The sequence below is a fragment of the Neoarius graeffei genome, chromosome 26, assembly GCF_027579695.1.
Source record: "Neoarius graeffei isolate fNeoGra1 chromosome 26, fNeoGra1.pri, whole genome shotgun sequence".
NCBI classification, from domain to species: domain Eukaryota; kingdom Metazoa; phylum Chordata; class Actinopteri; order Siluriformes; family Ariidae; genus Neoarius; species Neoarius graeffei.
The window spans coordinates 52,864,307-52,886,696 of record NC_083594.1 but is presented as its reverse complement, the minus strand read 5'-3'; the positions used below and the strand labels follow the sequence as shown (position 1 = coordinate 52,886,696).

Sequence of the window (22,390 nt, the reverse complement as noted above, 5' to 3'; positions counted from 1 at the left end):
TTAAGTGAATATAGCTTCTATATTTCAGTTTTAATCAGCACAAACGGGGCGGCACGGTGGTGTAGTGGTTTGCGCTGTCGCCTCACAGCAAGAAGGTCCGGGTTCGAGCCCCGGGGCCGGCGAGGGCCTTTCTGTGCGGAGTTTGCATGTTCTCCCCGTGTCCGCGTGGGTTTCCTCCGGGTGCTCCGGTTTCCCCCACAGTCCAAAGACATGCAGGTTAGGTTAACTGGTGACTCTAAATTGAGCGTAGGTGTGAATGTGAGTGTGAATGGTTGTCTGTGTCTATGTGTCAGCCCTGTGATGACCTGGCGACTTGTCCAGGGTGTACCCCGCCTTTCGCCCGTAGTCAGCTGGGATAGGCTCCAGCTTGCCTGCGACCCTGTAGAACAGGATAAAGCGGCTACAGATAATGAGATGAGATCAGCACAAACGTAACAGACATTTTGTGAAATGCTGTCAATTCATATTAATGATGTAAATGAAGCGATCCAAACAAATCCATGAATTAAGACAATCAGGACATGCGGTCAAGCCCGATAAAATAAGGAAGAGAGAGTGAGTATATATATGAGAGAGCGCGAGCCAGTGTGCCGTAAAGGTGAAGCTACACATACTGTGCTTAAAAGGCTCTTTAACATTTAGTTGTCATTTAGATGTTTTCCACTCTGTCAGCTTTGCCTTTTATAGACAGCGTCACGAAATGTAAATGAGCTATGCTGGAACTATTCTTGGTAAATTTCCAACATATACATGTGAGCATGAAGAAAATTAGTATTACTCAAACATACAGTCCTGGGCAAAATTCTTCAGCACTGTATTTTTTTTTTATACAAACTTTGTTGTAGATTTTTATTTTATGACTTCTACATTACTGGGTCAGTACAAAAACATTTTATAGTCCCAAACATTCGTTTTCCAGCACAAAATTAAATGTTACAAGAAAAAAAAAATGTTTGTATCTGAGCAGCATATTACACATTATTCTATCCACATTCACTGAATATGAGCAATCGTGCACTCTGATTGGTTACTCTATTACTAGGCTATCTGCTCATATACCTTGAGTAGAGAAAAACAAAATGACGGCACCTGTTGCTGAACCGAGGACGAAATAACAAACAACCCCCCCCCAAAAAAAGCAACAAAATATGGAACGAAAGTATTTGATGGTAAGAACGCATTTTTTTCCCCCAGGAATTGTTTTTGTCGCATTTTTCACAAATTGCTCCTGTCATTTCACCGGTTTGTTTACATTCTAAGCAGAAATGATTTTGTTGGAAGTTTTGTATAAAGATTTTCATCTCATTATCTCTAGCCGCTTTATCCTTCTACAGGGTCGAATTTGCAAAAAAATAAAAATGCCATGTTTCTCAAAATCCAGTGACTGGACAGAATAAAACAGTTATTCCACTCAAGCTCGTCGTCCATGGCTTATCGCCAACTCGGTGCTACGTGCCTTATCTGCTATCAGCTCGTGTATGACTCGATTTTGTGGAAGAACTGTAAAAGAGAGCACTTTTCAGATTAAAAAGAGAAAGTATAATGAAGGCTACTGGGCTTGGCTGCCAAATTACGAATCAAGCGTGACAGTGTCCAGAAGAACTGTGACTGGTTCTGCAAGATGCTCAGTAAAACCTATATAAAAAACTATAAAACTACACTCTGAACCTGAAACTACAATTTTTTTTAAGCAAAGGATCAGCACACCAAACGTTGACATTTTTCACGCATGACTGCTTACTGATCTTTGTTTTTTTTTTTTTAAATGTATAAACCTTTAATTTCATTATTTTTGAAGGCATCTTTGCTCTCCTGCATTTCACTGCATGTGCCAAAGACTTTTGCGCAGTACTGTAAATCTTCCAGGACTTTTTTTTTTTGGTTTATCCTACAAAAACATTTACACGCACAACTTTACTAAATGATTGCTAAACAAGGTTGAATAAATCACACATTGCAGAAGAGACAGGCTATACGGCCCGCTCAACACTCTGTCTGCTACATGTCATAAGAATAGATTTCAACTCCGATATCTGCTCACTGTAACGGTAAATGATATTTTCAGGGTCGCGGTACTTTCTCAAGAGTCCCATTTTAATGTTGAAATGAAAAGCCAATTATTCTGGAGACCAACACAAGCAGCGTTCCTTTGAACTCAAATGAAAAACAGCACGGGAAAAAAAACCCCCAGCTCTTGCTAATTATCGTTCTGACAAATTGTGAACGTGAAATTGAATTACAGCATAGGAGATGACCCGTCAAGTGTCACATGGGCTTTGAAAAAAAAAAAAAGAAGTTTTCCTGAACAGAGCCGACAGTGTCTCCTTTACATCCCGACCACAGGACGTATGGCGTTTCACTCCATCTCTAGACGAATTTCACATCTTACACACCCTAAATGTTATCAACTTAAACATCCAGGAAACGCAGTGTTATGTTGCCTCTTCATGCCTAAACACAACTGAGCATGCATTCACCTTGTGTGAGAGATAGCCCAGTTCACTTGTGGGAAATCACCGTCTCTTAAGACAAATAGCCAAAACATCAGACAATGCCACTTATTTATAGGATTCATGCATGATCTGGCAAGCGCACTTCCTGTTGATCTCTTATCAGGGCTTTGACTCTGCACAGCAAGTGTCTGTCTCTCCTTCGTTCTCACGCTCTCTACCAGTGACTTTCCAAATCCAGTTGATGAATTTTAACCATGTAATTGAATTAAAGGTAACTTGCAATATCGAACAACTATTCACGAATAAGCAGCAACTCAGTAATCCAAGTCAATCCAACAAACATTCAACCACCCACTCTTGAAAAAATCATGCCCGAGATGATCTCAGTTACACGGAGGAAAATCAATAGAAAATATAACGCCTCATAAATCCATCATAAAATGTACTTCTCTTGAGCACACCGAGATCAATACACACATATGATCCTCTAAATGACAAACACACTTTAAGAAATATTTTTCATCTCATCTCATCTCATTATCTGTAGCCGCTTTATCCTGTTCTACAGGGTCGCAGGCAAGCTGGAGCCTATCCCAGCTGACTACGGGCGAAAGGCGGGGTACACCCTGGACAAGTCGCCAGGTCATCACAGGGCTGACACATAGACACAGACAACCATTCACATTCACACCTACGCTCAATTTAGAGTCACCAGTTAACCTAACCTGCATGTCTTTGGACTGTGGGGGAAACCGGAGCACCCGGAGGAAACCCACGCGGACACGGGGAGAACATGCAAACTCCGCACAGAAAGGCCCTCGCCGGCCACGGGGCTCGAACCCGGACCTTCTTGCTGTGAGGCGACAGCGCTAACCACTACACCACCGTGCCGCCCAGAAATATTTTTATGAAGTACAAAACCACCCAAACTGAATAAAAAAAAATAATCGTCACTTGTATTGAGCCGAAGCGTGTGGAGTATTACTGCAGAGAAAAAAATGTTAGGAAGAGAAGGCCAAACAAAAGAGAGCGTGAAGGAGAAAATACTAAGCACACAAGAGGGTGAGAGAGAAAGGTCATTCCACTGCATTCTTGTGTCCTCTCCAAAATGTATAGGCACGCGCGCACACGCACCATCATCTGAAGTACAACTACTACTTTTATTTTACACAATTCATTTTCTGTTTGAGCAAACACACCAAAGCTATCTGATGAATATTGCTTATGAATCACGCGAGTCCTGTCTGCAACTACAACTCGCATGTATTTTAATTTAAAATTATTCCATGATATACCATGTGCATTTTAATACTGTATAAGAATGAAACTAAAATGTGTTCCACTTTTTAAAATTTACCTTCAAGAAAAATAAAATCCCATGAGAGGCATGTGGGATGTTGACCTCATTAAGTAAAGAAGAGGAACCATTGTGCGAGTTATTGTTTTAGGAATAACGGAAGCTCGTCACAAATCCAAGCCCGATCCACATTTACAATATTTTCCTTGTACCATTTCAGATTTTTACAGTTTTCAATTTTAAGTCTCAAAATCTACTTTGGACCAGCACACACTTCTGGGTGCTATGATGAAAAGATTGAAATAGGACCACATCTCCTCATGGATGTAGATTGTATTGGGTATCTAATGATACTACAAGTCTATAAATGAGTTTTCATACAACTAGTAAAAGCCTGAAATTGAAATTATTTAAACAATTTTACATTTTAAAAAATGTATTTTAATCGTGCTACTTCAGGCAGCTCCTGCAGGAACAAAAAAAAACAAACCCTCAAACCCTTCACGTGTTACTGAGGATATTCTGCAGTATAATGACTTTCTATATACAAAATATTTTTGATCAACTTAAAGTAGAAGAAGAGGATGAGCTTATCACCATCTCTTTCTCCCCCTTCCAATCAGCAGCTCAGAAGGAAATTCAGACGCCTGAAACAAATTCGAAATTTAGGAATTTAAGGTTATTCAGTACAGACAAAGACGATACAATATTGTCTGGAGATGGCAAGTTTGAATCCCGCCGAAGCAATGTCAGGAGTCCAAGAAAACAAAAAACTCCCCGTGCTCTCTCGCCCCACCGTCAATCACAGCAACACGAGCCAATTATGAGCATCTGCGAGTTTATGCATGTGGAAGAAGGCAGATAGCGCTTTCCTCTGCTTGCATTACAATGCCCTATGATGCAGCAGGAGCACCAGTTATTAAAAAAAAAAAAAAAACGGCTAGAGATAATGAGAAAAATTAAAAGAGGAGTCACACGTTAGCCTTCACACTCCCTGTTTGCGAGCTGCCAGATTATCAGCTGGTGGGTGGGAATTTCCAAGATTAAATTAGGGAGAAACTGGGGGGGGGGAAACGGAGAGCAGGGGAAGAAAGATTAAAACTAGCGTCTGTCTAGAGTTAACAGAAAATACTTTATTCCTTATACTAGACACAACATATTCAAAAAAAAAACCCCCACAAATAATTTAGCCCTGTATGTCTGATTCCAGAAAAAGCCTGATGACACAACCCTAACTGCAGAAAAAAATGCATATTCTTCTTCTACTACAATTAATAATAATAATAATAATAAAGACAAATAGCTAAAGGTGCACCATACACTATTAATATTATTAAAAAGAAAAAATAAATAAAAGATGGAAAAACTCAGGATACCTAAAAGTACATTGACAATCTTCAACAGTGTGTGGCTGACAGATGAAGTCCCCTTCTCTCAACATCAACACACAGGGAAATCACGCTGTCAGTGATGCATAGACACACACTAATACTGAGAGTAGAAGAGGTGTGTGTGTGTGGTGTACGCATGCGCACACAGGAAGTGAACACAAACACACTCACGTAGGAAGAGTTTCAGTTTCATGTGTCTGGCTCCGTCCAGCTGTCAGTTTGACCACAACGACCCACATAAATCACCCATATTTGCTCTTTCACCCCACATCTTCAAACCAACCATCTACACACACTTACTCTCTTTCTCTTTCACATTCAGATCCTCAAATATTCTATTTATTAATGAACAACACACATTTGGATATCACACATCTGCATATAATAACCAATCTGAATTCTCAAGAATGAAATCATTACAGATGTTCAGAAGATTTTGATGCTTCTTTGATAGAAAAAGGAGGATTTTTTTCCCTCCTCCTCTACTATAACAATGTCTATATCAATAGGTCAGATATCTCCAAACTAAACTGCCGGTCATCACAAGTCAGATTTATCGAACACTCCTGAATGACTAGTCAATTACAATACAGTTATGTAATATTTCAAGCAAATATAGCGTTCGACACGCTGTATTAGGATTTTTTTTAACAAAAGTTAAATACTGGGCGGCACGGTGGTGTAGTGGTTAGCGCTGTCGCCTCACAGCAAGAAGGTCCTGGGTTCGAGCCCCGTGGCCGGCGAGGGCCTTTCTGTGTGGAGTTTGCATGTTCTCCCCGTGTCCGCGTGGGTTTCCTCCGGGTGCTCCGGTTTCCCCCACAGTCCAAAGACATGCAGGTTAGGTTAACTGGTGACTCTAAATTGAGCGTAGGTGTGAATGTGAGTGTGAATGGTTGTCTGTGTCTATGTGTCAGCCCTGTGATGACCTGGCGACTTGTCCAGGGTGTACCCCGCCTTTCGCCCGTAGTCAGCTGGGATAGGCTCCAGCTGGCCTGCGACCCTGTAGAAGGATAAAGCGGCTACAGATAATGAGATGAGAAGTTAAATACTCTAGACACAAAGTAAGAAATCATTTTCGAAGTGAACTGAGAAATATTTCTGGCTAAATATTACAATTTTTGGAGAACCTGCACATAACTCTAAAATGGTCTGAATTGTGTGTGTTGTTTTTGATAACACTGTCTCATCAACTGTGAGACAAACAATAGTTTTACTAACCTGACTTTCGCAATTTCATCAAGTTATTTGTACTTCCTGTAGCTCCAAGCACCATTTTAATCAGACTTATGATGATAAAACAGGATTTTTTTATTTTATTTTTTTACAGAGGTCCTTTTGACTTCTGCTCTCTCACTGGCCAGATTTTAATTTTTTTTTGCTTTTAATCGAGATGCATTTTCCTCGAGCTGTGCATCAGATTTATCTGTTCCAGTCCATTATTTCAAGTAGGGCTGGGCGATATGACAATATGAGATCAAGATCATGATACTTTATTTTCCTGACTGGAAGAATTTAGGATTTTTAATATTTTTTTCTCCTTCCAGTGTTAAATACTTTTATTCTGTAGACAAAGTATTGAAGTCTTTTTTTTTTAAATCACAAATATCGTAGCCCTGTGATGACCTGGCGACTTGTCCAGGGTGTACCCCGCCTTTCGCCCGTAGTCAGCTGGGATAGGCTCCAGCTTGCCTGCGACCCTGTAGAACAGGATAAAGCGGCTACAGATAATGAGATGAGACAAATATCATATTGCTAAAAAGTGACCGAATCTATACATCATGACGCATGTAGCGTAACATCTTTGAGATTGTGCGTTTTTTTGTCTTATTGCTATTAATCTTAAATAATTCTAATTCTCGTACTATTTGGCTATTTAAATGACTTACTTGATTCTGCAGCTCCACTTATTTGTGACAAAGGTTCAGACATCTCCAAATTAGGCTGCGAGTCATTTTAGCGCAAGAAATAACTGCTAACGATTCACTGATTTTTTTAAAATTTAGTCCAGAGTGCATAAAATTGCCTTCCCAGATACACAGCGTTCCCAGCCAGGGATCTGTACATGTACTCCTCACATATTTCTTTATAATTTTTTTATTTAATTCATTTTGATATTCAAACAACAAAGCAAGTTGATTTCTGTTGCATTTTATTGTGTAAGGAATAACGATGCTGTTTCTGTGACAATCATCAAACATCATTAATCTTCACTTAAAACAGGAGTATACAAACATCATCCGCAGCAGTGTGGCGTGATGCGTCCCGACGCAAAACTTTACAAAAGCACCGAGTGCTACCGTACATAACCCTGACACAAGAGACTCCTTTCAGAAATTTTACATAACGTCTTTTTCTGGAAAATTAGACTACGATATGTTTTACAGCACATGATTTTACACATAGTACGAGCGTATTATAATGAACTGATGATAAAATTACACTACCGTTCAAAAGTTTGGGGTCACTTTGAAATGTCCTTATTTTTGAAAGAAAAGCACTGTTCTTTTCAATGAAGATCACTTTAAACTAATCAGAAATCCACTCTATACATTGCTAATGTGGTAAATGACTATTCTAGCTGCAAATGTCTGGTTTTTGGTGCAATATCTCCATAGGTGTATAGAGGCCCATTTCCAGCAACTCTCACTCCAGTGTTCTAATGGTACAATGTGTTTGCTCATTGCCTCAGAAGGCTAATGGATGATTAGAAAACCCTTGTACAATCATGTTAGCACAGCTGAAAACAGTTGAGCTCTTTAGAGAAGCTATAAAACTGACCTTCCTTTGAGCAGATTGAGTTTCTGGAGCATCACATTTGTGGGGTCGATTAAATGCTCAAAATGGCCAGAAAAATGTCTTGACTATATTTTCTATTCATTTTACAACTTATGGTGGTAAATAAAAGTGTGACTTTTCATGGAAAACACTAAATTGTCTGGCTGACCCCAAACTTTTGAACGGTAGTGTAAGGAACTACTGTCCAAGTCGTGCTGCGAGAGGAAATTAATATACACCTTTTGACCAATCAGATTACTGTTTTTTTTTTTGTTACTTTTTTTTGTTTTTTACTTGAAAATGGATTAACTGTTGATATTCTAATTTATGATTGATTTTTTTAGTAGGTTTATTTGTCAAACTGAGTACTTCCTTTGTGCATCATTAACAGCGACAGTGTTAACGATAAAATAAAATTGCTATTAACGGGTTCATTTTCTGTGCAGGATGTTCCTTCATGACTGCTGCTGTTCCAACATGTGAAAACCCTGCCAACGACACTGTAGAGACATTGAGGGAGAAGGTACAGTAATATACTTCATGACTCACACATGCAATCCTCACTTCCTCTACTTTCAGTTCTTCAGAAAACAGAACTCTGGCTATTTCTATGAAGAAAAAAAAAGTCCCTCCAAACGTGAATATAGAGATTACTCAAATCCACATCCGTTTTCAGTGGGCTACTAACTTGGAAATGTGGAGGCGGATGATTTATTTATTTATTTTTTTAAAATGAACAAATGGCCCTCAAAGGGCTATGTAATTCCATTTATAATGTGAGAATGTGTATAAGGCTGTGTGTACTGATCTAGTTAATTCCACCTAAAGGAGTTTGTTTACAAACCAACAGCCATGTCAGTAATTTAGTGGAAACGTGCGTGTGTGTGTGCATACGTGCTCATGCAACAGAGACAGCGCGCTTTGCCACAACAAATTAAACTGCATCTGCTACTTCAATGGAAATGAAGGAAGTGTGAATTTCATTACTAATACCACACACACACACACACACACACACACACACACACACACACAGGACGTGCTGCGGTCTGAACAGCGACAACAACGTCAGACCCAAAATCAGCCCCTTTGAACCTTCCTACACACATCTATACAGCAATATTTGTGTGTCATGAGAGTCATCTACGGCATTCTGGAGAGGAAACTGGATCATAGATTTCCAGGTTCACATTTACTGTACAAGAATGGTTCCATTATTCATCGCCTGTCCTCTGATGGCCCAAACAACACCACGATTATCCAAACACTTGTGCTACAGCACTGGCTCAAGCAAAGGCTGCAGACGTCAGTCGAGCTCCTCATAACGACGACAACACAATTTACCAGAAGCTCTCTTCCAGTGACGTTACAAGCAATTTTGGCGGTCATGTGGCCAAACGATAAGTAAGCCCACTATTTTATCACTTTGTTCATCTCTCCTTTCACACTCAGAAGCGAAAGCTGAAAACCAGTTCGATGCTCACCACAGGAACGTGTGTGTGTGTGTGTGTGAGTGAGAGAGTGCGCGCGTGCATGCGTTTCAGAGCACGTAGATGCAAGTCTGACTTTTACTCTGGCTTTAAAACAACAATGAAGAGGCCACGTACGTCATACACTACTTGGTTTCCCAGCTGGTCAATTTACTTGAATTATTCTATGCACACAACACACAGTGTACTGCTCAATAAGTTCCACCCAACCCATCCTGTTCCTTGAGAAACATCTCGTGGATTACAGCAAATTAATTTAGGGATTCCAGCAGTGTTGTTTACAAGTGCTGCTCATCATGCAGTGCCGTTTCCTTGGATAGTTTACAGCGACCCTGCACATGAAACATTCATAAATGGAGTAGTAGTTACAAGGAACTGATTGATTAATGAATCTGTTGAAGCATTTTGGTCTTTGAAAATATGTGTGTGCATACATGCAGAGAGAGAGAGCGAGCGCACACACGTGTGTCAAGTGAAGTGAAGGCCAGCTAATCTTCAGGGCAGGTGCTTCCTCATAAGACTGCTCAGGAACTGGGCCAGTGCCCAGCGGATCAGAAACTGTGTCACCAACCAAACAGTGCAATGACTGCGTCAAGAGAGAAACCGCGTGTAAAAGTAGGGGCTTTCCTACACACTTTTCCTATAAAACTCCACACCGCACTCTATAACTTTAGTGCTGCATGTCTGATGCTTCCAAGTGAACCGTTGAGGGTGTCTGATAAAACTGAGCACAGGTACCCCTTTAAGGCACTCTCCTCCCCCCCTCCTTTTTTTTTTTGGGGTGGGGGTGGGGGGGTGGGGGGTGGGGGTAAATGCTTTCCAGGAGCTGTTGTGTCAGAGTGGAATTCAATGAATATTTCATTGAGGTTGTTTTATTTGGTGGTGGTGGGGGTGATGGTGGTGGGGGTTTACAGAGAAGTTGAGGCAATACTATTCAAAGGAGGTCATTACTTCTTGGAGCAGAGCGTGCACATACACACACACACACACACACACACCAGAAGACAGAGACATTCCCACACAGCTTAGCTGCAATCATGGCCAACTCTTGCTCCTCTGGCCGTTCTCCTGAAGTAAAATCTGCGTGTTCAATCATTAGATGGCTTCTCTCAAGGATTAACACATTCCCAGCCCCTGCCAAGACTGCTCCGAGTGTTAATGCAGACAGACAGATTGGGTAATAGAGCTCAGATTTAGGGCAAAAAACACGAGTTCTTTTAGCTCGTTACATAACCGAGCGGGCTGACACGGGGTCAGAGAACGGATTTACTGCACGGAATGTCGTGGAAACTACCCAGCTAAAGTAGCCCACTCCCTCTAAGGAACAGCGGCCCCTGACTTCCGTGGGTTCTTTCATTCCAGTGATTCAGAACTGTAGTGTTTTTGAGGCTTTTACACTTGTACTGGATCATCTACTGTATACCCCCTCATAAGCCCTGATCAATGGTTTGTGAGTTAAAAGCAACGTTTTTGGGTAGCCACAAACTTCCATCAGATACAACAGGTTTGTTTGTCTTCAACGGATCTTGTGAAAGCTTCCAGGAGTAAAATTTCAGAGGAATTATCAAACTTGTCTTAAATATACTAATCAATGCTTTAACTATTCTGAGACGCCACACAGGAAAGAAACCTGATCAGATTTACAGTCAGAAAAAAAAAAAAAAACAGCTATGTCTGTGCAAAGCGGCAGAGTTTCTGGAAGTCTCTAAATGAATGTGTCTGAGTGGGCTTTGATTCTGTTTTTACTGTCAAAGGCTTTGTTGTCATTTCAAATGCGTCACATTACAGACATGTATTCCAGCGAACCGGAGAACTGATCTAAAGCTGCTGCAAATGGTGCAAAGCTTCTGAGCTGCATGTGAGTGCAAGTATGTTTGTAAAAGTTTCCAGATCATGATTCGATGATTGATTTACGGGATGTTAAAGGCATGCGCCACCTTCTCTCACTCCGCCCTCATTCTCACAGGCTTACTCCCTGAAAGAATGACAATGCACCACAATCTGTCGTACTGACAAATCAAATGCAAGGTTGTTGAGGACAATTACCTCGCCCGCGACAGAGTAAGCGGGGCGAGCTATTGTTTTCGGTCGGGTTTCTTTGTTAACGATATTACGGGAAAACGGCTGGACCAATCTTCATGAAGCTTTCAGGATAGATGGGCATTGGTCTCATATAGAACCTCCAACATTTTGAGGGTCATTCGGTCAAGGTCACCAAAAAGGTCAAAATCGTTTTTGTTGTGGCTACTGCCTCATATAGAGGCGTTAGCCACTACGTCATCGTGCTGTAAGAACGTAAGAGTGTAACGATCACACATTGCGCATGCACATACACATGTTCTGATTAAACTGGCCGGTGAGTGTATACAATTCGGTTCACCATCCGAAATAAACAGACTAAAGAAATGGCTTTCGGACATATTTATCCTTATTAGAGGGAAAGTGCGTTCCACTGAGCTCTAGCATCGGCCCATTTCCAGGAAATAAGAGTTTCAGTCATGGTGACAGCGCGTGTATGTCAGCCTCGGTTCGGAGGTTTCAGTTTTGAAAACTGTAAGAAGTAGAATAATATAAAGTACAGACACTTGGTATATTTTACGTCTGTGATTTTTAAATTGTTCATTTTTGGATTTCACTTCATTTTTGTGGCTACTGCTTCATAGAGTAAATATATATGCTATAGTTTAGAAGAAGAAACCTTTATTTGTCACATGCACACTTCAAGCACAGTGAGATTCATCCTCTGCATTTAACCCATATGAAGCAGTGAACACGCGCGCGCACACACCCAGAGCAGCGGGCAGCCACACTACAGCGCCCAGGGAGCAGTTAGGGGTTCGGTACCTCGCTCAAGGGCACCTCAGCCCAAGGCCGCCCCACGTTAACCTAACTGCATGTCTTTGGACTGTGGAGGAAACCCACGCAGACAGGGGGAGAACATGCAAACTCCACACAGAAAGGCCCTCGCTGGCTGCTTGGCTCGAACCCAGAACCTTCTTGCTGTGAGGCGACAGTGCTAACCACTACACCACCGTAACGCCCTAGTTACTGTATGGACATGGTATAAGAAAATTTTATTTATAAGCAGTAGCCACGTGTATCCAAAAGGTACCTTTTTTTTCATGATAGCTCCCTTCATATTCATCACAAGTGCTACCGGGTGAGGTTTGTTTTGCCTGGCAACACTTGTTAAACTTTGTCGTGCAGGCTTTCATCATTCATAAATCTCACTCTTACCCTGATCATCTCGGCAACATAGCTCTCAGGTCCCGTGTACTCGGTCGAGTCCTTCACTTTAATCAGCACAATGAAGAACAGGTAATGCCACATGTTGTGCTCCACCTTGATGTGCTCCTCAAACGTTACTGTCTTGTTGTCAAACTTGTCCCTCTCCAAGCCTGTCGGTGCACACACATTTTATGGAGTTTTATGGATGCTTTAATCAGGGACACACATTAGAATGACAGCAGGAAGATATAACTCGTATACAATATCAAGTTCACAAACTTGATCAAAACCAGTGATCCTAGTGAACCAGAGACGCCCTAGGTTAAAGGTTCTTGATCAAGTCATGACATTACAAAAAAAAAAAAAAACCCAAACAAACAAAAACCCATGTGTTTCCACCCCCTCTCACACCCCCAGATGAGGAGTTGGACAATTGTTCCATTATTCCACTTTCAGTATTCCTTCAGTTCCTCACTCCTGTGAGGGGAAGTAAGTCATTGACATACAAGTGTGTCTTATGGTGTGTGCGTGCGTGCGTGCATGTGTCACAAGTAAGTAGAGGTGATGGGTCTTGTGACAGTTACAAAAGGGTATTTTTCAGCTAAATCATAAATGTGGAGTGAGGTTGCATCATCAGAAAACTGTATTTGGGGGAAAAAAAGAAAAAGAAAAAAAACCCACACACACCATGGAACTAAAGTGTATAAAAATGGTGATAAATACAACAGGAAGTATTTCTGTCGTCATGTTAGTAGTTTCAGTAACAGCACTCATGATTCATGCTTTTGGGCAAGTTATTACCCCCCCCCCCCATCTCCCCCTTTCATGATGAAGGCTGTGAAAATCTGTGTGTGTGTGTGTGTGTGTGTGTGTGTGTGTGTGTGTGAGAGAGAGAGAGAGAGAAAAAAGACACTCCTCCACACTAGCAGCCATGACTAAACCTTCTGGGAAGAAAGGAGCATCTCGATGTTTACAATGTGAGTGAAAACAGCTCGTTCTGTGCCTGACAGTTGGGCGAGCTGTTGAATAAAGACTTCCTAAAGCATGTCATGGAGATGAAATATTGCATCACGTACACACAAAATCACAAGAAATTCTCAAGAAGTGCTTCCACGTGTACGAGTTCACCCGGCCTTCCAGTGCATCATTTCATACTGTAAGCGGTCACATGTTACAACTTTTTTTTTTTTTTTTTAATTAACGCTTCATCAATAAACAGAGCCCTGCACACGTGTCAGCTCACCACAGATGAAGCAAGTGGTCTTGAGGACCTCCTCTTTCTTCTGCTTTTCACTTCTTAGATCAGCAAAGGTGTCGATAATGACACCAAAGATCAGGTTTAGGACGATGATGATGACCATGAAGAAGAAGAGCAGGTCGTAGATCACCCTGGCTGCAAACAGCGGCTCCTGGAAATAAGAAAGTGGAGAGAGGAGAGGTGATAAAGTGATGTCAGTCATTTAAACGACCCGGTAGCACCATTCGGACTTGTTTATGAATTTAGCTTCGTGAGAAAGCAGTTCACAGCACACAGGAACAAAGTATTAACACTGTGAACAAGTGCAACATCCATTGAATTAAAAACAAACAAATAAACAAACAAAAAACATTATTTATACACACACACACACACTTTTTGAATCACTAAAGGCTAAAACGTTCCCATCTTTGTTCCCAACACAGACAAAGACCTTAACCCCTTCAGTGCCCTTGGACAAGTCACGTACGTCATGAAATCTTTTACCGCTGTGCCTTATGACGTACGCTACTAGTCATAAACACCTCCTTTTCTGTACCTTACATGGCACATTACCACGAGTTGACCTAGTGGTTAGCGTGTCCGCCTCTCAATCGGGAGATCGCAAGTTCTATTCACGGTCAGGTCATACCAAAGACCATCATAAAAATGGTACCCAGTGACTTGGAATACATGGACCCTTGGTGTACATTGTGTTTTCAAGTACTAGTAATTCATGTTTATGGACAGATTCTCATTGACGTGACCCGTTGTCTTGGTTTTTTTTTGGATGGTTTTGAAGAAGTTGTTTTTGATTACTAAAGTTATTTTTACTCTACAACAGTGTTTTTTGTGATTTTTCTATACAACTATTAAAAATATAAAGTTCTGAACAAGTTAGAGAAAGATTATCAAAATATCCCAATTTTGACCTATTTTTGTCCTATATGCCCGACACATTACAAATAATTATGGGTGGCAGCCAAGGGGTTAACGATAAACTCCAGTCTCAATTCATTTTAAACAAGAGTGCTCTGAGAGCACAATATTCCCCGCTAGCAACTATATCTATGCTATAAGTGCTTAATACTCCCTCATGAAATTGTCCAAGCACAAGTTTGGTAATCAAGGGCCATAACTGTGGTAAAACGCGACTGAATTGAATGAAATTGCAATATGTGTATTACCGACATATAAGAAAGAATCTTGTCAAGTTCCGTGAAATTCCTCCAAAAATTGTGAGAGGAGTTGATTTCAGAAGGCGAGTACCCTTCCCAGGACGGACGAGCAAACATCGCCACGACGACATCCACCTTCGGACCTTTCGGCCAGCGGGGGATTAATAAATGACTTCTTGGCAAGTGAAAATGTCTAACATTGTTGAATGTATCATCAAGTATTTCCTGTCAAATCCAAGATAATTAAATGCACTTCAACATTTTTGTTAATATCAAGCAAGATAAGAGGCAAACATGAAGCATTTATTTCGAGCAAAGAGCAAAATTATCTGCCAATAGAATAAGGCAATGTAAAACCTGAAATTAGTAAAAACATTGAAAAACAGGCTGAATAATTTGATTAGATTTACAATAATAACCTCAGAGCAAGTCCATTAACACCTTATTTCCAGTGACAGCATTTAGCAGCCCGTCTTTTACAATGCTACTTACAAAAGTCTGTGTTGAAAAACAAAAACATTTACTCGCACTCATACAAATAAAAGCCTGTTTGATAGCTGTGTCGACTTAATGCTTGTTTAAGTGCTCTCGTCTGACATGATGAGTGACGCTGTAGTAGGCGATCATCTCTATAATACAAAACACGGCGAATTAACTCCGGAGAATAGCCCGATTTCCCAAAAGTACTCCATTACGAAAACTAGAGAACATCCAGAGTAATACTCCTTCCACCATGTTTCGTGATGTAAGACGTTTAAAAGACAAAGGTGGATAATATTCGTTAAAGTGACGTGGTTATGAGATAATGGATGTGTCAGTGGTGTGAGTGTACTGGTGTGATTAGCTGGGAAATTCTGTGTGTTTGTTCTACTGGACCTCTTTAGAAGGTTTTCGTAACACGTCCCCGACTCCACCGCCACTACGGAGGCCGTGGCTGAGTACGGTCACGATGCACATGAGTAAAGAGTCGCACGTTCGCTCCTTATCCTCCACCACCACTGCTGCCACAGCTAGGGCAAAAAACACACACATGTATGTATGTGACATGTGAAAACACATGCATACCAAGTGGTCTTACACGTGCAACACACTCATGCGTTCCTAATAGACACATGCACATAAACACACCATGAGCCACGATCACCCTTCCGTTCTATAAAGGCACACTGTGGGAAAAAATCGTTACTTCTATTCTGAAACAGTGACACAAACTTGTGATTATGACCTGCTTCCACAACTAATGAACAACCTTTTTAGTGCCTTAGGTATTATTTGGATACAACATGTTTATTTACATTTTCAAGGCAGGGTTTCAGTAGGTCTGGCAGCTTAGGTGTTAAGAGAAATGTCCAAAAAAAAAAAAAAGGAGGCAATTAGAATAAATCTAATTAGGCTTGAGAAGACGCTCACGTGAGATCCACGTGGTGCAGCACCGGTTCACACGAATCAGACCACATGATCACACACAATACGCCTGAGACGTATTGGCCTGATTTATGGAGCCAGCTCAATTTTAATCCGATAACCTGCTCATTAAATGTCATGCCTCAAGTCCTAATATTCTGCAGCACAATTAACCTTTGACCCCTCATCTCCGACAGCTCCTGTCTTCCAAGACACTGTTTGTGGAATACGCCTGAATGAGTTCACGAATACATCTTGTGAAGTGAGTGCACTTACATTCCACTGTGGCCTCGACTGAACAGTTCTCTCCGCCGCCTTCTTTCTGACAAACCCCACCGGATAGGAACTCACTCATCATCGTGGCGGTTTGCTCTGTTCAGTTGGAGAAACCGTGAAGGATTAATGAAGTACGCTGAAACAAGCCATCTTCAGTCAACAAAATACACATGCAGATCATGCGAGTTGGTGCCCAAATAGCCTTCATCAATTTTTTTTTTTTTTTTAAAGTAAGAGAGAAACTTCTCAAAGTAAATGGATCAATCTTATATTAGAAAGCATATAGACCCCTTCGCAGTAAACGTCATTCATACGTAAGCGGAAATTGCGCGCGCAGCCTGGACCCAAAAAAGACTCAGAAATGCCTAGTTGTTGTGTTGTCGGGTGTCAGAATCGTAGCAGTGATGGGGTTAAAATGTACAGAATTCCAGCAGGATCTCACCCATTCCAAAAAAATCGCCGACGTCTATGGCTACAAGCCATCAAACGTGTAGACTGGGATGAAAGCACCATCAAAAATGCGTGGGTTTGCAGCGCCCACTTCATCACAGGTAAGATCAGGCTATTTATTAAATCTTTCTTTTTTATTCTTTCTAGTCTTCGTTTATTGATGTAGCAAAATACTTTGGTAACGTTTGTCTGATAGCTGGGTCATAGTTACACAATGTAATGAATATTGTTAGCATGTTAACTTAGCTTTGCATGCAATTTTGTTTGTAGGAGAGGTCTCGCTTGACTCAAGCAGTCCAGATTTTGTGCCATCATTATTTGTGGATGCCGAAAATCACAATTTTAAAGCAAGGATGGAAAGGTAAAATTGTGCACCCTCACTCTAAATGCCATCTTACGTTGACTGCTCTAACCTAGCTCCCGCCCCGTTCAGTTTCATTTCTGCTCTCTGCCTCTCGCTTTTTACGCAGCTCTGATTTCTCTTAGCTGCACTCTTTACACTATCATTCCTTTCATGCCATTACCTCCTGCAAATTGCTGTTTAGTGTTGGTATTTGCTGTTGTAGCTAAAGCCACATTGCCATCACATCACTGGCATAATTTGATTAAAACAAAATGAATATGAATGTCCCATTGTTAATCAAGTTGTACATGCCCGCACATAATCATATGCGTCTAAAGACTTGTAGGCACGAAGTTTTTCGTGGGTGTACACTGAAGCCTTGTCAATAAGGTACGAGTATATATCTGGCCATTGTATACCAGGGAACTTACTAACATCGTCCGTCCACTCTTGAATTAAATGCGGATCCGGTAGGCGATGTCCACTTGTTAGAGTTAACTTATTTATGTAGCATTCTCGATCTTGTAACGACAATTGTTTTACATAATCTGACAGCTCGTAATGCCGGTCTATGGGCAGTGCCATTGTTTCTGGGTCCAGGCTGCGCGCGCATCCTGGCAACGCTCGGTTTGTTTACAAACATGCGAAGGGGTCTATTGCAAGCATATTTTTTTGTCCTTGCTGTCCATACCGAGTGTTTTATTAGGGATTCGGTCGACATTCAGAATGAAATCGTCCTTGAAGATGATGTAGCCGACGATGGAGAACAGATAGACAAGGATAAGCGCGAGTACAGCGGTGAGCACAATCGAGCGCCCGTTCCTTGTCACACTCTTTATCACATTCAGCAGAGTTTCCTCCCGGTAGATCAGATCGAACAGCTGGAGAGAAAAAACGATGTGCTCAGAGAAAGTGAGCTCTGTGTGTGTGTGTAAAATGTGTTAGAAAAAAAGACTGTGCATATATTTGTGTATACAATTGTTTGCTTTCATGTCCTTGGAATGCTCTGTCTCTGTGTGTGTGTGTTTTGACTTTACCAGCAGGCTGTAGAAGAAGACATGAACAAAGACCCCTAGGATGCAAATGATGAGGTAGAGGAGGTGGTACAGGAACTCCACATCCATGATCATGGCCTTATAACCTCGTGTGAACGTCCCTCGATTTCCCACAAAACTCATCAGGAAGATCACCTTATTGCACACCTTCGATAAGCACACGCGCACAAAAAAAAAGTGGACAGTGAGCAAAAACCAGACAATTTATTTAAAGTAAACAAATTATATGATCCTGTGTCTTCTAAAAATGTAGGTAAAGGCTTTAAATTATCATCTAAGAAAGGCTGCAGGGATCAGATAACATTTCATACAATACCTTTAGCGTGAAAAAAAGCTGTTTTCATTACACCCCAGTTACTAATATAACATGCATTACTGTGTTGTGAGTTAGAAATTTATAGTGAGTTTTAGTAACGTGCAGACAAATACAATATGTACTACAGTGTAAGACCAGCATATATTAAGCTGTGACAAGCAAATAACCAGGGGGGGAAACCCACAACCTTCCAGACTAAACTGTTTATATTCCACCTCACTGCAGCTGGTCATTAACTGCACTGCTTAAATCACTTTCGCTACAGGATCAGTTACACTAAAGAGTTTGGAGGGGAGGGGGATAGTTAGAGAAGCCAGCCACTGATTTAGGGCTGAGATGCGGGTGGCAACATTTTTTTTTCATGAAATTGTCAAAAAAACCAACAACTCTGAAACAGCATAATTTATTATGAAGATCCATAAACCCATTACATAAACCCAATACAGCCACCACATGGATGCGAAGAATGAACTGTACACATCATTATCAAAAGATAAGAGCAATTCATAGTGAGTTCTTTGAGATGCCTGCTCACTTGGGCAGATATTCTCACAAAAATGTGACATTATGACTCATTTCTACAATACACGGCATGCATCAATACACAGGTTTGCTAATAAGCTGCCAGCAAAACAGTAGTGTTTCTTTATTTAAAAAAAAAAAAAATTCAATTATTTATGCAACATCGTCAAAATATATGTGTATTCTCTATTTTTTTTTTTTTACATCAATTTCAGTGTTAATTTTAAAAATGAAAAGGAGAAAATAAAATGAAACTGTAAAAGCGAGCATTTTACAGTTTTAAAGATTAAAGGCAGAGTAGGTGATTTTGGAGAAACAGCAAGAGTAAGCTTGAGTTTGAAAGTTTCCAAACAAAAACCCCACCTCCTGTCTTCAGCCCTCCTTCCAAAGCCACTCCTCCAAAAACACATGAACGCGCACTACCCGATTACTGCTGAAGGATGAGTCCACGAGAGAGAGAGAGCAGTGTGTCATCATTCAATGAATAAAATCCACCCCCCCCAAAAAAAACAATCAAATCAGATTGTCGCCACTGTTGAAAAGCCACACCAATATTCACTCTGGTTTGACCTCTTGCTTTTATATAAAACGAAAAATAATTGATGCAAGTTTCCTTCTCACTTTATGTCATGTCATGTCCACAGGTCAGATCATGTACACAAGCAACACTTAACAGTTGTCACCATATAATTACATACCATCCACGATTGAAACTGTCCTCTACTCAGTCTTGTTGAAAGGTTGAAGGTCATCCCAACTTGGGGATCAGAATTATTTCCCAAGTTCTCATTTGAAATTACGAGACGCTCATGTGCAAGTTGCAAACTCGTATTTACCAGAATTATGAGAGCACGTGAAGGCAGCATTCATCCAACAACTTTTTTTTTTTTTTGGTCATAGCTTACTAAGATTACTGAATAGCTTCATCCACCAGGCTGTCAGGATGCTGAACTCTGTCCGCGACCTACCCCCTACCCCTGGTCTGTAACACATTCATTCACACAAGAAACTCTCTCTCAACCATTTGCACATCACACTACAGTCATTTGCATTACTGCTGGATCTGCTGCTATTGCTCATTTGCACTACTCTTCATATTCACCTCATAAGCTGCTCTTGAAAGCACCTTCTCCGTTACAGACATCGTACTGCATTTGCACGATGCTGTTTTGTAGTGTTTGATTTTAGAGTGTATTTTTACCTATATTATCTACATTTTATAAATATATATTTTTTTTTTCGCGGTGCGGTTTCCATCAAATCCTGCGCTCTGATTGGCTGGCGAGCGGGTCCGTATCCTACAGTATGGACCTCAGTTACGGACCTCTGGCGATTCGCTCGTTCACGACAAAAAAAAAAAAAAAAAATGGTAGCATTTTTTGGCAACATTTATCTTTTTTTAAAAATAAGATTTATTTATTTATTATCAAAAATCTTATAAATTTTTGCCAGCATTTCTCAGGAGAATAGCATTAATTTTACATCATGGATGGCGATAATGACAGTGTTCACAGCAAAAGCGAGTTTTACTACCCTGAGGAAGATGAAATAAAAGAAAACATTTCAGGAGAAAGCTAAAAACCTCTAACTTGCTAACGCAGAGCAAAAACATGGCTGAATCTTGAATGACTCCTATTTGTATAAATAGGGGACTACATAGGCGGCAAAATGTAGTTTTTTTTTTCCTGCCATGGAAGTGCACTTGTATACCGAGGAGGAAGCAATTTGCATTACAGCCGTGAAAGAGGATTCAAAAATGGCGGCTCGCCTCGGTTTTCCCTTTCGGGCGCTCTCGTTTTCTGTTAGAATTTGGTAAAGAAAACAATAAATATATTATTTACCAGCTTAAAGGAACAGTCCACCGTATTTCCATAATGAAATATGCTCTTACCTGAATTGAGACGAGCTGCTCCATACCTATCCGAGCTTTGCGCGACCTCCCAGTTAGTCAGACGCAGTCCGACGCACTGTCACTCCTGTTAGCAATGTAGCTAGGCTCAGTATGGCCAACGGTATTTTTTGGGGCTGTAGTTAGATGCGACCAAACTCTTCCGCGTTTTTCCTGTTTACATAGGTTTATATGACCAGTGATATGAAACAAGTTCAGTTACACAAATTGAAACGTAGCGATTTTCTATGCTATTGAAAGTCCGCACTATAATGACAGCCGTACTAACACCTTCTGCACGCTTCGGCAGCGCATTGATACGGAGCTCAGATATCAATGCGCTGCTGAAGCGTGCAGAAGGTGTTAGTACGGCTGTCATTATAGTGCGGACTTTCCATAGCATAGAAAATCGCTACGTTTCAATTTTTTTAACTGAACTTGTGCACTAATGCACCCTCAAAGCATCACAGATGCTGGCTTTTGAACTGTCCACTGATAACAAGTCAGATGGTCCCTCTTCTCTTTAGCCCAGAGGACGTGGTGTCCATGATTTCTAAAAAGAATTTCCACTTTTGATTCGTTAGACCTCAGGACAGTTTTCCACTTTGTCTCAGTCCATCGTAAAAGAGCTCGGGCCCAGAAAAGGTGGCGGTGTTTCTGGATATTGTTTATATCTGGTTTTAACTTGCATTTGTGGATGCAGTGATGAACTGTTTTCACAGACAATGGTTTTCTGAAATGTTCCTGAGCCCATACAGTGATTTCCATGACAGACATGTGTCTGCTTTTAACGTAGTGTCTCCTGAGGGCCTGAAGATCACAGGCACCCAATGTCAGTTTTTAGCCTTGTCTCTTGCATACGGAGATTTCTCCAGATTCTCTGAATCTTTTAACTATATTATGTACCATAGATGATCTGATCCCCAAATTCTTTGCAGTTTTACACTGAGGAAATGTTATTCTTAAAATAGTTGTGCTGTTTGCCCACACAGTATTTCACGGAGCGATGAACCCCTCCCCATGTTTATTTCTGAGAGACTCCACCTCTCTGGGATGCTCTTTTTATACCCAATCATGTTACTGACCT

General features: G+C 40.9%; 1 protein-coding gene and 1 long non-coding RNA gene across 3 annotated transcripts in view; one reads left to right on the top strand and one right to left on the bottom strand.

The window, feature by feature from the left end:
• Window positions 1-22,390, bottom strand: part of itpr1b (inositol 1,4,5-trisphosphate receptor, type 1b) — a 167,953-nt gene that overhangs the window by 4,038 nt on the left and 141,525 nt on the right. Inside the window, 6 exon segments of the mRNA XM_060910776.1 lie at window positions 12,644-12,804; window positions 13,878-14,043; window positions 15,926-16,059; window positions 16,730-16,825; window positions 18,214-18,403; window positions 18,560-18,724. Coding sequence (XP_060766759.1) covers window positions 12,644-12,804; window positions 13,878-14,043; window positions 15,926-16,059; window positions 16,730-16,825; window positions 18,214-18,403; window positions 18,560-18,724 — 912 coding nt within the window.
• Window positions 8,361-20,575, top strand: LOC132874532 (uncharacterized). Of its 2 annotated transcripts, XR_009651678.1 has the most exons (4): window positions 8,361-8,439; window positions 16,651-17,280; window positions 17,450-17,540; window positions 18,563-20,575. It is a non-coding gene; the product is annotated as an uncharacterized LOC132874532 (long non-coding RNA). The 2 variants fall into 2 exon arrangements; XR_009651677.1 differs by lacking the exon at window positions 8,361-8,439 and having other exon boundaries at window positions 14,706-17,280.